Genomic DNA, 16,882 nt, shown 5'->3' with positions numbered 1-16,882 from the left:
CTATTAACAGTCAATATTTGTAGAAAGCGTGGTTTTAGCGATGACTTTCCAGCAACATGTGTTGATGATTAAGTGTTTTTTAAAGGAAGTAATGTTGTAGCTACCATTAATGAAATGACCTCCAACTTTGCTTCAAACAGTTAAAAACATGCCCTTAACCTTAGTCTATGCTCACAATCCATACCAACAATGTAAGGAGAAGAATGTGATGATAAATAAATTTTTAAAAATAAAGCTACTCCTTACCAAGACGCAAAATAAAATTTTCTAGCCATCAAAAATTAATTCAGCTTTTAATTCCTATGTTGAAATGTTCAGATGAAACTTATATACCTTCTATACTGAGCATTTAAATTATACCTTTGAAAATAAGACAAGAACCAATAAACAAAATGAACAGCATTCAAATTCATCTTAAAAGTCATTGTTGAAAAAAATGGTTTTTTTTTGTAATACTGTAATTATTCATGTGCATTTGCATATTTGTAAATTTCCCTTTTCAGTATATATATATATATATATATATATATATATATATATATATATATATATATATATATATATATATATATATTTACATACCTAATTCCACATATACTGCAAAGAAGTTTTTCATGTTACGTTTTCGATTTTTATCGTTTTCTTTTGTTGCAAAACCATTTAGAAGCCTTCGTAACAAATGAATCTCTTCCCATGTAAACACGTCTATTGTTGGACTGATATGCTTCTCGAATTCTTATTCATAGAACTAATCAGAGACGACTCCTGATCTTATCACTAGCTAACAAGTGTCTCTTTATTCTCTCTTCACTTTTAATTGTGTTTCGAGGGGCGTATTTCTCAAAGCGATACTGCTGTCAAAAGGTGAGAGAAATTTCTATCATTATTTACTTGAGAGGTGTATTTTGCTATGGTCTTAGTTTTTTTAGGAAAAAAAGAGTTTTAAGAATACGTCCTATGAGTTCAGTTAAGTCAGCAGTTTCAATACTTGAAGTATTTGCATTTTTTTTTCTTGATTAGTCATATGTTTTAATGCCAAAGAAAGAATAGTTTTTTAGAAGATAAGCAAAAGTATTTAGTGTAACTATCGCATCTGATTAAGTTTTGAGGTTCCATATCAGAATTTGAGCTATTTGAAAAGTAAAACAAATTAACATTGTCACTCCAAAATATTTTAAGGATAATATCTTCAAAGACATGTCACTTCTTTTACATCCAATGTTTGAAACGAATGCTTTAGAACCAAATTTGCATAAATTCAATGGGATCTACGATCGAACAAACTTGTTTTCTTCAGAAACAGTGAGGACGTCAGCTTTCAGCGATTTTCGAACTTTAAATTCTTCCAGGATATCAACATACTTTTGGGAAAAAGATTATTCAAATATTTCAAGCGAATTTGCAAAGCCAGTCTCTAGGCATTATGAAAACTTCTTTACAAAAACGAATGTATGTCAAAATCTCTGGATTCATCAAGAAATACAAAGGCCTGTGGTGGATTATCCTGCATATTCCAGCAAAACTACAGAGCTTTGGAGGCCTTTCTCTCCTCCACCTAGGGATGAAGCATGTTCGTTTCAAAAAAGCTGTATGTTTGAAAACCAAAGTACTTCTAACAAACCTCCTGTGATTATTCCGTCCTCCGTCAAAATAGGGCCTTCAAGCTCATCCGTGTTTCGGTCTGTGAAGAAGAAGAAATACACTTGCTTGAATTGTTCTACGGTTTTTTCGAATAGTATGCAGTTGAAAAGTCATTTAAGAAAACATAAAGGTGAGTTCTTACTTTCCAATAAATTTATATTCAGGCTTTCGACTAGACATCATAATACCTTGGTCCCAATGTCTGTGCATATGTTACCGTTAAAGTATGAAATCCGTTATTTTATAGAATACCTAGTTATTTCATGAAATAACTGATCGTGTCTGTTAAAGTGTAAAACTCTCTTGTATTTCATGGTTTAACTAGTTATTTCATAGAATAACGATCTGCAGCCCGTTAAAGTGTAAAATAATCTATATCATATATCTCGCACGACAAATACATTTACCTTCCACCCCTACTGCATTTATGAACTGCAGCTCAAAGTATAGATACTGGTCAGGGATTTAAAAAATGTTCGTGTAAAACCCAGTGTGTCAACAAAAAATGTTTTTGTTTTAGAAATAATGTTCTTTGTAATTCTAAGTGTCATTTTAGTAATTCTTCTTGTAACAAATGATTTTATGGTACGTTTCCGTAAATACCATTTATACGCAGCATAAATTAGATAAATTGCTTCTTTTTCATTTTAACTGTCTATCATTAGTTTAATTTCATTTTAGATAAATTGTTTATTTTACACTTTAACTGTCACTCATTAGTTAATTTATAGAATACCTAGTTATTTCATAGAATAACTAGTTAAAGTGTCAAATTAATAACATATTACACACTTTAACGGACACGATCAGTTATTTCATGGAATAACTAGGTATTCTATGAAATAACTGCATTATATACTTTAACGGTAACATATACATTGAAAACAAGAAAGTAAATGGATTTCGTTCAGTTGAAATTGTTTTTTTTCCCCTGATAGAAACTTCAAATGCTGGTTTCAGATACAGTATGAAAATTTTTGAATCATTTTTATTTAACACATTAGGCGTTTTGTGCTTATAATTACCGTAACCTAAGTGACATAAGAAGTTGTCAGACAGCAGAACTATTTTTCAAGTTCAGCTTTTCTTAAAATTTATGAAACTTTAATTTATAAACCCTATAATTTTAATCATCATGCCTTTTACATTAAAATCGATTTCAACAACACATTATCGTCTAAACATAGATGTGTTATGTATTGCAAACGAAATACAGCCAAAAGGGTTTTTTATTTAATAAATATTTTCATTTTAGAAATAAAGAATTTCTAAGTTGCTATTCATTTATTTTAACATTCTAATCATATATTTTAATTGTTGAGAAAAAAGTAGATGTTTTTAAACATGAACTTTTATTAATGATTTATTTTACTAATTATACTTAAGCCCATAATTGGGAATCATGGCTTTCTTTTCTATTCTAATAAAGAATCATTATGCTTAAACCTTTGAAAGAAATCATGACATTTTCTTAGAACTGAGACATTTAATGGAAATCCATGTAACTGAAAACCTTCACAACCCTAAAATATCCCTTTTTACAAAATGTGATTTCAGGCACTGGGCTGTTTAGAAAAAAGACTGCTGAAAGGTTACTTAATTACTCATCATTTCGATATTTTTTTTTTAAGTTTTCATTTGCAGATCTGACTTTATATAAAACAATGGGTTTTAGTGACAGTTTAGTTGCGAAAAGACAGCTTTATCATATAATTGTCTTAAAGTATTATCTACATTCATTTAATGAGCTGCTAGAAATATTTAATGCATACTCAAGTAGTGCTTGATTACAAAAACTCACAAAATAATATAATTTATATTTAAATACAAATTATTCTGCACGTCGGTAATCTAATTTAATGCAGTTCTACATTCGAGCAAGTAATATTATTTCAGTTTTTTAAAAGATTAAGACGATTTTCTCGTAACTGAACAAACGTATTATACACGATGTTATAACGACTTTATATCAATATATCACTATTAACCTTAAATTATACTGTTAAATAACAAAAGTAAAAATACTGTAATTCGTGAATTTGTGTCTTTGAAGAAATTGAAGAAATATTTTGATATAGTTGCGAACTACTTCAGATTAAGTTATGTTTTTTGTCGTTTTTGAATAAACCCAAAAATATAAATTAAAATAACTTCTCTGATTAAAATTCATGATGTATTATACTAACTCGTAAATTACTTACATTACTTGGAGAATTTTATGACACATAATGAAAAGAATCGAAAGTGCCTCTCGCATTTCTTCCCAAATTGATCCAGAATTTGAGATAATAACTCGAAACATTGAGTCTACTTACAGAAGTATTTATACAGCTCAAACAATTTGAAGCAAAGATCGGGCGTTTATCTCCTTTTTTGCCTTCAAATACTCAAGATTAGGTAAACAGTAATTTCTTTGAAGGATTTCGTTCAAAATTTTTTGTGAAAACAGCATATCACATTTCTATTGCCTTATTCATTCCGTTCTTGATTTATTAAGTTCACAGATAGAAATAATTCTAAAAATAGTTTATTCTGATTGGTTAAATCTCTTCAAGATCTCGTGGTGTCGATTACAATATTTCGTATATCTTAAAACAATATCTGCAGATGTTTTTTTTTCAAATATTTATTTTTTTAAAGACGTGTTAAGGACATAGAATCTTCTTAGAAGGAATGAATTTTTAGAATATTGATTTCATAACAAACATGAACAGCTGAGACTTCCTACGTAGAGTTTGTGATTTAAAATAAGCATGGCATTTCTCATATTATTCATTGATTTGAAAATTTGATTTCTGCTAAATGTATCACACAGTTCAATTCCAGATTATTTATTCTTTTTTTGAAATTTACATATTCCATTTTAGCATATTTTGTAACAAATATATTTTATTCTTTATAACATTATTTTTTAAAAACTTCTTTGCAATTAAAATTGTAAAGTAGATAGAAATTTTAAACACATTTATGATATATTTTATCTTTCAATGAATATTCAAACATTTCTTCAGTACTATTAGAGTATATATTAATTTCTGCATTATATTGCTTGACTTTCGATAAAAAATATTATTTTCTACTTTTTAATACTCCAATAAAACAAATCTTAATTTTTTCTCTCTCTTTTTTTTTTTTTCATCCTTTGATATATCTCATAATTCATGGTTGCACATTCAATGGAATCAAATAATTAATATTTCTTGAATTAGTTTTTAGATAACGCCAATTCAGTGAAATCATTTTTAGCTAAGTTAATATATTAATTGATAATTAAGATGCTTAAAATTATTGAAGTATTTAATTAGGTTTTAATAATTTCACAAAATATCAAAACTTTTGTATATTGAATATCCGGTTCCAATTTTAAAAGCATGAAGTTAAGCAAAATCGTTTAAAAACAAGTGGCTATGCTATGAATTCAGTTCAGTATATGTTAACATCAAATTCTCAGTATCTAGAGCAAAAATTAGATGATAACTGAAACGTTTGAGATAGGCCTGAAAGATTATCTTAAATACTCAAAATGAATGGAAAATTGATAATAATTGTAACCCATTTCCATATTTCAGTACTATTTTATTGAACGCAAATCATATACTGATAAAAATCATCATAAGTACTGATAAAAATTAACAATTAATATGACTTGAAATGAGAATAAGAAAATCTTTTTACGTCTGTCTAATTAGTACTAATTAGTATTGTATTTTTATTATGAATGTTGCAACATCGAAAACACTATTAATTTCCATATGTCAGTACTATTTTATTGAACGCAAATCATATACTGATAAAAATCATCATAAGTACTGATAAAAATTAACGATTAATATGACTTGAAATGAGAATAAGAAAATCTTTTTACGTCTGTCTAATTAGTACTAATTAGTATTATATTTTTATTATGAATGTTGCAACATCGAAAACAATCTTCATTTCCATATGTCAGTTCTATTTACTTTTATTGAACATATTATAGAACAAGATTTAAACAATTTTAAGTTGTAGAAATAACATGTACGTTTAAGATTTTCTCTTCAGTCTGATAATTATTAATGTAATTTACTCATTGTTTCTAGATGATGCTCAAAAATCGGACATCTATTATTAAATAAAGTCTGACTAAAGTCCATTCATATATTTCAAGTATCCAGTTATCTATTCACACCATTTTTCTTCCATATTTTGTAACTCTCGATCATTTATGATTTCATTCATCATCACGATATATTTCGGTTGCATTCAGAACAATTACAGAGGCCGTTTCCATTTTTAAAAAAAATCATTTTATTGGAATTCCTAAGTAATCACTTAGCGTGAAATTATTTCATATTTTCAATAATTATTTACATAGATTTAAATTATCATCCAATACTACAATAACCACAAAATGGCGTCTGTTAATAAACAATGTATAGGTGGCTATATCTTTTTTCCGAAGAAGAATATCCCTACTTGTTGTAAAGATCGTAGCATTAGCATATCTATAGGCAAAATAAGTACATTTGTTATTTGGTAGTATTTTTATTTTTTAAATAGAATCTATGGACTCAAAGAACTCTTCCAGCATCTGTACTTCAAACTGAGCAGTTTAAGGATAAGTAGTAAATAATGCTAGCCTGACAACTCTAGTTTTTATCGTTCTCTTGTAAGCAGAGCTCGATATAGTGATATAGTCTGCTAAAAACTGTTGCAAAATTTGATGAAATTAGGATAAATTTTGTGATTCATTAAACAAATAAAGTGATTCATTTATTAATGGCGGAAACTTACTTCAAAGAATGTAAAGGAATTTTTTATATTGTTTAACAGATTTTGCATAAAATTGAAAATTAAAAAAACGAAGAGCGATGAAAGAATGTAAAATTCAAACATTCAGAATGTAAGTGTAATCAAACATTAAGAATTTGATGAAAAGGCCTCTGTACTTATATTGAACATTTAAGTCAATTTTTTATGACTTAACAATGCATGTGAGATAATAATTATAATAATAAAAATAATCGGAGACGGTTTTAAATATTGTAACACATTTTAATCATCATAATAATTTAAACAGAGGTTCGGCTTTTCCTATCGCCGCCTGAATGTCAAAAATTATTCCAAATCTGTTTATAAGATTTACATATTGAGGGCCGACGTCCTGGCCTAGGGGTAGCGCGTCTTCCCTGTGTTCTGGGCGTCCCGGGTTCTTCACCTTGCTCTATCTATGAGATGTGTGAAAGAGCCCTCCTGTAAAAAGGGGTTGTGCAAGCGAGTGTATGAGTGTCATCTTCATATGAGCTAGAAGTCAGACTTCTGCCCGCGAAAGCTCAGGGGCCCTTACCCTCAGACGCTACTGCACAAACTCAGCTTAAACCGCTGACTTTATCAGCGTGCTTGCAGAAGTGCCATAAGTAACAATTACAGCATTATATAGATTTAGAGACCGAGTTATGATAATCTTATTGAAACAAAATAGTTTTTGACTGTGAAAAGAAAGTGAAATCATTGCATTTTTCAGAAGTTTATTAGCTTAATTTTTTTTTCGCACTTCAATTCTTATAAAAGTTTTGCTTACCTAGTTGTTTAGAGAACTTTGAAGTAGAAAAGTGACATTAAAATTTTTTCTGAAAATTTATGGCAGACTTGGGGTCATGTGATAGAGAACGAGACATGTCAAATTCATTTTGCTTTAAATTTACAGAATTGTAGTTTTCTAGTTTATTCATATAACACAATGAATGCAAAAATGAAGTTTTAAAAATAAGAATAAGTAATAAATAAAAACAATTACAACTATAAAAAACAGTAAAAGTAAGAATAAGTAACACAAGGTTATTATTATTTTAAATTTTCTTGAAAGATTTTAATACAATTTCTAGGTTTTGTGAAATACCACATCACCTTGTAATCTATACCCCTTGGAAAAGTTTATGAATGACACTTAGCTTGTTTGTATTAATTTCAATGGTCTCTGCTCCAATAATTTCGGACATATATGCAGCCTCTTTAGTCTTACCTATTCATATTGAAACGAAATTGCCTCAAATGTATTAATACTCCACTGTGTTGAAGCAAAAAAAAAAAAAAAAAAAAAAAAAAAAAAAAAAAAAATGCGAATTTGATTTTTTTCTTTACTGCTGCCACTAAAATATTCATACTTTGAAAAACCTCGTTTGACAAGGAAAAATCTGAATCATCGAAATTCAGAGCCTCTAAAATTTTATCTGGAATCAAATATCTCCCCCAAAAATTAAAAACTGTTATTAAATAGGAATTAAAGAGAGAAAACCGTGTAAAAATGCAAAACAAAATCGTCAGCTATAGATTTTGAATGAAGAATTGATGAGAAACAATCTTCAAAATCTATGCAGAAATAAAGCAATTTAAAATTAAATTGAAATACATTACCAAACGTGATTAAATGCCTTAGTATTATTGTACGTGAAGGAAAAGCGTTTAACAAGTTAATGTCAGTTAATATTGCTTAGAAAATAACTTTAATTACAGTAAATGAGTAGCTAATACAAAACAGAAGAAAATGCATATTTTAATAACGATTTTAGTTTAAAATTTTTAAGAACTATTAATATCCTTTATGAGTATCTAAATATTTAACAAATATTAATGCAAAAACTAGTGATTTTTTTAAAAAAAGTTATTGCTCTTTCAAACACTAATAAGCCTTCATAATTTCAACACCTATCGGAACTTGAAGTATGGCAAAAATTTCAATACTTTCAATCTTTGCTGTTGGAATGAAATTACAACAGTAATCCCTTTCAACATCGAAACTTTTTGAAAGTATGAAACATGAACTGAAGTCATGCATTGTTGATAGTCCTTTATTTTCCATTTTTCAAAGTAGAACTTTCTCTTTGATAGAAGGCCCTCCTATCGCTTCAAGTCAAACAAAAGCCATCCACTAAGCTTTTTATGACATTTATTAATGAATTTCTTCAAATGAGTTCAGGTTTCCTCGTTTCAACATCACTAAAGGGTTTAAAAATTATTTAAAACATTCAGTCTTTTTTTTCTTTTGACTGCAATTAATGCATTGGAGATTGTATGTAAATGTAGCCTTATTTGGACCACCTACATTTTTTTTCAATATACGGTACACTCCCGAATATCCGGTCCTCGACTATCCGGCATAAGTACTATTTGGCCTTGTTTTCTTATCGTAAATAAATGAGGAATGCAAGGCGTCTATTATGCCATCTATTAAGGGTTTTTTCAAAACCTAAAAACTGTAAGTTTTGACTCTTATCTTAGGGTTAACTTTTCACATCTATATAATCATTTAACAGTGGAAAATCAAATCAAATGGAGCCAATTTTCTCAAGAACTGGGCTTATGATTTACGTTAATGTTTTGTTTATGTTTGCTGCATTTAAGTTGGGTATTAAAGAATTTATGTTAAAATGTGAACAGTTTATATTTTTTAATTTACTTTTTCTCTAATAAATTTTTGAAATGAACAGTGCAGTATATAAACATATATAAACTACCAGTATAGAGCCTTCTATTTCAACACGACACGTTACCAGCAACCGTTTTTAAGATACACGGGCTGTGGATCCGTTGAAATTGAGATAAATGGAGGGCTAAGTATTCAGTAGAAAATGAGAAAATACGTATTATTACAGTGAGTTTTGGTACAAAACTTTGTCTTCTGGTATTGTGGGCAAAGAAATGAATTCGTAGAAATCCGGCCTATTCGGCCTACCCTTCCACCACATTAGGCCTGATACTCGGGAGTGTACTGTACCTTAATTTCAATATTTATTTAAATTTTTAATACACTGTGACAGTTATTTCAACAACAAAAAAAAACTAATAGAATTGTTTTGTAATGAAATACTTATCTTGTTATAAAACAACATCTTCATCAATACCTTTAAAGAAACTATTTTCTCAGATTGAATCAGAAAATTCTTCCAGCGCAAATAAAGCTAATTTTGATTCTCAAATTCACACGAAGAGAATGTATGAAACCAAATATGAAAATTTATGAACTGAATAATTTCTTCTTACTTTGTTTTCTCACATATACTAAAACATGTAAATTTAATTTTTGTTGGCTTTGAATCAATTAATATTTATTGCATTCATTTTTCTATCTTTCTCCGTTTATTGAAGATAATAATTATTATAACTGTTTTCTAGGTTATTCCAATTCAAGTAATTGCTCGTGGTCTAATCTGAAAAGCTTTTAAAATTACACACACACACACACACACACACACACACACACACACACACACACACACACACACACACACACACACACACACACACACACACACACACACACACACACACACACACACACACACACACACACACACACACACACACACAGACACACACACACACACACAAGGTTTAACTTAATCTTTAAAATATTTTAAGTAAATTCTAAATAAACAAGTTTTCTCTCTGAAGATATGATTTCATATTTCTCTATATTAAAACAGCCTAAGGATTATGGGTTTTTTTGTTCAAATATTTCATTCCATGTTATCTAAACGTAACAATCAATGCTTTCAGCATAATAGTGCTTTCTCATGAAAATTATTAAATAACGTAACTTGCCTAGTTTCAACCCAAGTATTTAACAGAATTGAGGTTACGGTAAAGATCCAATCTAAGCGACGATCCAAATAACAAATCCTTTCACTGCTCCAAAAATATTTCGTTGCTGTAAAAAAGCTTTCTAATTTAATAAGTTAATATTTTTTTTTTGTGTGTGTGTGTGTAAAAAGAAAAATTTATGCATGCATTTTATCTGATTTCAATGTTCTTTATTATAATTGAATCTGAATATCTTTCCTCTGCAGGTGTCAAGCCTTATAAATGCGAGTATCCGAATTGCTTGAAACACTTTGCCAGAAACGAAGAGCTCACTAGACATCGCCGAATTCATAGCGGATATAAGCCTTACCATTGTAATGTCTGTGGCAAATCCTTTTGCAGAAAAGATCATTTGAGCAAACATTTGAAGACTCATTTGCAGATATCTGAAAAGAAAATCTATGTCTGTTGTGTTCCAGGTTGCGAACATAGTTACACAAGGTCGGACGCCCTCACCAGGCACAAGACTACCGCGCACTCCAACCTAAAGAATGACATGGATTTCAAAATGGAAAGCAAATGAATGTTAAAGAAACAAAATGACTGAAAGTAACCTGTTAAATAGATTTTAAATCAGTAAAGAGTTTTTTTGCTTAAATTATTACGAGAACTTAAGGGATTAGAGTAACTATACGTTAAATACTTTCAAAGACGTTATAATTTTTTTTGTTACCCTTTGTATTCTCAAGGTTATTCGCACTTGATGGTAGTCTAGCGCTATGAATAATGATATTTCCAACAGCATTTTATCTAAGCAAGTTCATATCAATTAGTGACATTCAATATTTATGCTTTCCTACATTTATCGTGTTCATTCTGATCATATGAGTTTCTAAATTGCAGCATTATACACATCCATTAATTGATTGAACAAAGAATTATAATTAAAATTCTTTTTTTTGTGTGAACAAGAGTTAATTGTGTTACTTCAAGTAAAATATCAAAAAGTGAAATTAAAAAGTTTATTGCTACTAAATTAGAAGATAATTCTTTTAAAGATTTTACTGTACAAAAACATTGCATTTATAGCTTTTATAAAACTTAAAAAAGAAAGAAAACGTGAGAATATTGTTATAAAATTTACTAAATTACTATTTATTAAAAATACTATTTAGTATTTTTTAACGATCACATAATAGCAAAATAAGTGAAATAATGGTTTTTTTCCACAACTTTTTTTCTCCGTTTTCATTATTTGCTTTAAAGAATTTCAGATAAATATAAAATAAAACACACTATGTTTATTACATTATGCATTTTTATGCTTGGATAATACTTATTAACATTTCAAACGGGTAATTAAATAAAATAGTGATTTTTTTTTTCTTGTCTCTTCATCATTTAAAAATGTATCTGTCCACATTCTTCGAAACAAGTAAACAAAACATTTTTTTATTTCTCAAAACAAACTGTGTTAAGTATACAGGATGAGATCTTGTCAACATGAATTGTGCAAAATCTCTTTAATTCATGCTTATATGCAAGTAGAACTTTTGAGTCCCCTTAACCTTTAATAAGACTACCAACAGAGAACAGAAATTCAGTTCATGGATAAGCAATTAGAGTAGTACAGAGTGGCAACTTCTCATAGCACATAAAAGCTTTTGTTAGAAGTTAGGAAATTGTCATATATTCTAATTGACTGAATATGATATGAGAAAACTATCAATTTTGTTGTGAAAGTTTACAAAACCGTGGCTGCGGACTTATCGTTTAGGTAGGAATAAGTACAAGTGGATTTACATGCCTATTTATCATCCAGAATAGAAATTCGATGAATAGATGGTTCAGATAAGAGATGCTTGAACCTTTCGTTTTGCTGTTTGCTAGAGCCATCGGTGCTATGTTCATTATGATGGATGATAAAGTTCAATATGACAGAGTTCGTCTTATTGGAGGCAAGCAATTGGGGCAAGTTATAGAGTGAATGGATTGACCAACACGTTTATCAGATCAGAATCCGATGGGGAATATATGGAACACCCTAGGATTGACAGTTACTTTCAGTAAAGCCTTTCTCTGAATACTTTATAAGCAAGAGACGGCAATTGAGGAGAATTGGTTAGGAATACTTTTGAATTTATTGGATCATCTTGTAAATTCTAGGCCGAGCTAATATTTAGCTATTTAAGTATCTGAAAAGACTACAAGTCTTATTTATATGGCACATAAGTCCAGAAAACAATTCGTCGCCTTTTTTTATTTTTTATTATCTAAAACTTTGAAACATTCGCAAATGCTTGAGGCAGGTTTATCGGTTAAACTAATTCGCAAACCGAAATTTCAAGTGACATGTGCATATAACTACGCAGAAACAACCATTCTAATATTTTTTTTCTTCCAAAACTGATGACTGGAACTTCTCCAGGAAGATAGTAACCCAACAACCCTTTAGCTTTAGAGACGCATTTTTTTTTCGTATGCTGCACATTTAAAATTATATATTTTTTCTTTCCTTTCGGAATTGGATTTTGAACCTGGAACACTGAGGTTCGGAAATCGAGGCTTTACCAAAGGGTCACTACGCACGAGTCTGTTCTTTTTGGCATCGAAATTATCTAAATTACTAAAGTCCTGACGCAAGAGGTAAAAACGACATTATGTATGTATACACTAAGTAATACATTTCTCCTTATGGAAAAGGAATTTTCTCGTCAAAAGAGCTATTAATTTTTTTATTTACTTCTAGTTCTGGATTCTTAGGAAGAAGAAAGATCCAACTGACCTTTAATTGGGGATCCTGACATTGAACTATTCTGCATTTATTTAGCATGCTGGCGGAGGACAAAAATGCTAATCTTTTGCTTTATATATTGGGTTCACGCTAAATCCTACCCCCCCCCTTTCCCCAAACTGCACAACGATGGCAGCTATAATTATAAAAGTATTGTCTATCAAAGTTACTTAACAATTACCCTAGTAAACAAATGTACGGGTTTATACCTTATGTTCTTCGTATTAATATGCACATAATGTCTTTCTGCATTAAATCAATGGTGCTATGCAATTTTGTAACTGGTTATTTCTTCGCATTTCCTAAAGTTTTTTTATATAAGAAATCCATCTCTTAATTTCACCTCTACTGACGATGTGAACGGTCTCATCATGTACTACATAGCGAACGCTAGTACCCAGGTACAACTTTTATGATTATATCTGTCGCATCTCTGTTATTGAAGAGGGACCTTAGGATTTTAGTCAACACCATGTATGTTAATTTTCCATATTCTCTCGACGATCTCTGTCACAATTTAGTATAATATTTTAACTTGTTTTGAAAACCTGTGGAGCAATAACAATGCTCAACATCGATTATTTATCACAACAGTTATTTCAATTCTTTTAGGGTGAATTTATACTTTTTGGGTGATACTTTTTGTAAAATTGGCTCTTGTTCTTGAAATAAAGTGAAAACTAATACGTATTCAGCACTCAAATTGAAATTGAAGCTGTCTCAAATATAAATCAATAATAAAATTAAATTAATGCAATAAATCAACTTAATCCCAAACAGCATTCGGTATAACTGTGTAAGGAAAGTAACTAAGGAAAACTGTGTAGAATTTAAGTTTAAAGAATAAAGTTTAAAACAATATTAACGAAATAAATATCAACAATTTAGAATGGATCAAACGTAATTGCATATTATTGATAATATACAATTATGCTATAAAAATATGATAATTTGTATGAAGTCCAATAAAAGGAAAACTAAATAAATTGGTGGAACCAATTCAGGGAGAAACTGTTCCGACATAATTTCCTTGTATGTGCAGTGGAAGTTTCGCGTTATAAGTTCCCACAGCAATGTACATATTTACCATCATACACCTTCCTTTTTTTCCTTTTAAAATTTACGCTTTTACATTATTGTAATATCCTGGTGGAATCTTTCTCATAGTTTTTCCTTGAAATGAACCACATTCTCCAGAAATTTGTCCAACTGACCAAGTAGGAAATATAATTTTGAGCTCATATTAGAAGCCGATTCTTCAGAGTTTCTAGGTTATCCAAAAATTTCTTAATAACCTTTTATTGCTCAGACCTGGAAACGTTTTACAGCTGTATTGGAAACAATTACCATATCTATTGAGGATCTTAGTAAAATGTTTCCTTAGGCTAAGTTTTATATGAAGTGGTAAGGGAACTATATTATTTCCCTTAATAATTTTTGGGAGAATTATCTCCTATATAACAACCAATGGCACCCTGATGTTTGCTGTCCCTACAAATAGAATTTATTTTAATGGCCATTTCATTTTTGTCTAGTGATCTCCGTAGGCCTTACTATCTCACAAGAAAATGAAGCATGAACACTTCCTAAATTTGGGGGGGGGGATTACTCTTAAGTCTGTTGTTTCTTGAGAAACATTGCAAAGCAATATTCACAAGCGAAATGGTGCTTGACTGATGATATCGGAAAATGAGTTTTTACCATTTTCTTCTGTATAACGAAAATACAAAACATATTTGAAATTGTAAAACAACACAAATAGAGTACTTTTTTTTACATTTAATGAATTCAAGTAAAAGAGTATTTGTAGTCATTTTTTCACAAGCATTTTTGTTCTCTCAGAATTAACTGAATGTTTAAAAAAATAACGCGAATATCTATCTAAGGTTTTTACCAGATATTCTCTCCTGTATAACATGCATTTCAATGGAAATTGCAACCATTTTGCTGAAATAAAATTCTTTTGATAAAATCCTATAGAGAATTTTAAAATTTAATGGCTGAAAGCTTTTCTGAATTCACATGTTCACGGATGAGCAGGTAAATAGATTTTCTATGGATGGATTTCGTCCAAAATTTGATATAAATCTAAAATTTTGGTGTAAGAACTGCACGCCAGATTTCATTCCTTTCAACACGTCGTGTGAACAGATATATGCTTTTCGGAAGTGGGGTAATCTAAAATGTGTAAAATTTTCGATGATCACAGTACCTATATCTATCACAGTTTCTGATATCTTAAAGTACAACAGTACTTTACGATATGAGAAAATAAAAATCCTCAATATATGGCTTTTTAGAAATTTGAAATGACTAATTGATTTGCAGACTGCATTAAAAAAGTCGATTTAAGAGATGTTGATGGCACACTAAACCGCAAATTTTCCATTTGTTCCTTCTCCTATTGTATATGCTCTTCGCTGTTTTTGCTAACATTGCATGAAGCTCAATTCTTATTTTGGTCGATAAGTTTGATTCCAGTACTCGTTAATACTTGAAGAAAGCAATTTTTATTTTGGTATTTAATAAATAATTTAAATAATAAAATTTTTAAAAAAAACACCGAATGATTTAAAATTTGCAACAATTATTAATAGCAATCGAAATCTTGAGAATATGCGTTTTTCAAAAACCAGAGTCAATTTGTAATCTATCTATCTAATCTAATCAGTTTTGAAAAAGCAGCGTCAAATCGTTAGAACTTTCTTGATAACTATTTTGTTGTCATTGTTGATGCTGAGCAGTGCAATCGCTTGTCATACCTATATAGGGTTACAACACGTGATTTTCAGGAATAATGGACAAAAGTCATTTACAGTATTTAATTGCTTGTCATATTGAATCCATTGTGATGGTGAAGCTCTAATTGTGACAATGGCAGAATGAATTGCGATTTTCTTAAGTCATCTACATTAATATAATTTCGTAGCATTTAAATATATTCTCATACATGTAATATATGCTTTGAAATGCCAAAGTACTAATTTTTTATGGAGGGATCAGAAACTCAATATGCAATTTTTTTGCATGGGAAAGAATTAGTTATATCAATTTCGTGGACTTTATTTTAAAACCTGCTGTTCTGTTCACATTTATTAGGCTAATATAATGTTCGGTTAATATCACCAGAACATTAATGCTTCCTTCATGGAGTCCATGTTCTCTGTTTTGTTAGAAAAATATTATATTTAGAAAAAATAAAAAAAAATTACTGAAATTGAAAAAAAAAAAAACTATTGACAAAATGCAATATAGAGATGAATACAAAGTTTATGTATCTAAAGTTTAAACGAAAATGAATTGGAGCATTTCTTAAATTTTGTATTCATTATATTTTTCATTTGGATAGAAATATGCAACATGGAATTTGCAGATTCATATTTTTTATTGTTCTGCACAATATGCTTGATTTATTATCAAGGTTGAAGGACACAACTCTAACAGCCCACGTTTATTACTCATTTTTAAATTAAGAGTGGAAGTTGACGATAAGACATTTTGTCTTTTATTCAATAATCTACTATGTTATGTAACTCTTCCTTTCTGCTTAATCTTTCTAAAATAAGCCTTCTTCTAATTATTTTGCTTTCATTCCGTTTGATATTTTCTGAAGTTCAGAAATAAATACGTTACGTGTTAAACTTCCAGAAGAAATATTATAAAATAAAATATAAATCCACTGAGTTGTTTTCTTTTTACAAGTATATGTGCTCAAAAGTTGATCAAGAGTATCCATAATTCTTTTACTACTGTTGTAACCTAATATCATTTCTGAGTTTTTTCATGGTCTATTATTAATAAATTTATCATGATGCATTGTGTTCATAAGAATTATGCTCTTGTGTTTTTGAAAAAATATAATTCATAGCAGTTATAGCCCCTTTTAAG

At 29.4% G+C, this 16,882-nt stretch overlaps 1 protein-coding gene across 3 annotated transcripts; it reads left to right on the top strand.

The window, feature by feature from the left end:
* The first annotated feature begins 871 nt into the window (after positions 1–871).
* On the top strand, positions 872–16,345 carry LOC129960793 (Wilms tumor protein homolog). Of its 3 annotated transcripts, none has more exons than XR_008783687.1 (3): positions 872–1,771; positions 10,467–12,846; positions 12,950–16,345. XR_008783687.1 is itself a non-coding variant. In XM_056074442.1 (2 exons), exons 1-2 carry the CDS (start codon positions 1,198–1,200, stop codon positions 10,781–10,783), a joined length of 891 nt encoding a protein of 296 aa, XP_055930417.1. In that variant the 5' UTR covers positions 872–1,197; the 3' UTR covers positions 10,784–16,345. The 3 variants fall into 3 exon arrangements, 1 of the variants encoding a protein (XP_055930417.1); XR_008783686.1 differs by having other exon boundaries at positions 10,467–12,862; XM_056074442.1 differs by having other exon boundaries at positions 10,467–16,345.
* The last annotated feature ends 537 nt before the right edge of the window (positions 16,346–16,882 follow it).

The sequence above is a fragment of the Argiope bruennichi genome, chromosome X2 (genome assembly GCF_947563725.1).
Source record: "Argiope bruennichi chromosome X2, qqArgBrue1.1, whole genome shotgun sequence".
NCBI classification, from domain to species: Eukaryota; Metazoa; Arthropoda; class Arachnida; order Araneae; family Araneidae; genus Argiope; species Argiope bruennichi.
The sequence above is the reverse complement of the archived record's forward strand: the minus strand, read 5'-3'. Positions and strand labels throughout refer to the sequence as shown.

What these genes read in the sequence shown, in the direction of transcription:
- LOC129960793 (XM_056074442.1), top strand. Translation starts at nt 1,198, where the DNA reads ATGTCACTTCTTTTACATCCAATGTTTGAAACGAATGCTTTAGAACCA. An exon ending in TCATTTAAGAAAACATAAAG is followed by an intron (nt 1,772 to 10,466) that starts GTGAGTTCTTAC and finishes TTTCCTCTGCAG; the next exon opens with GTGTCAAGCCTTATAAATGC.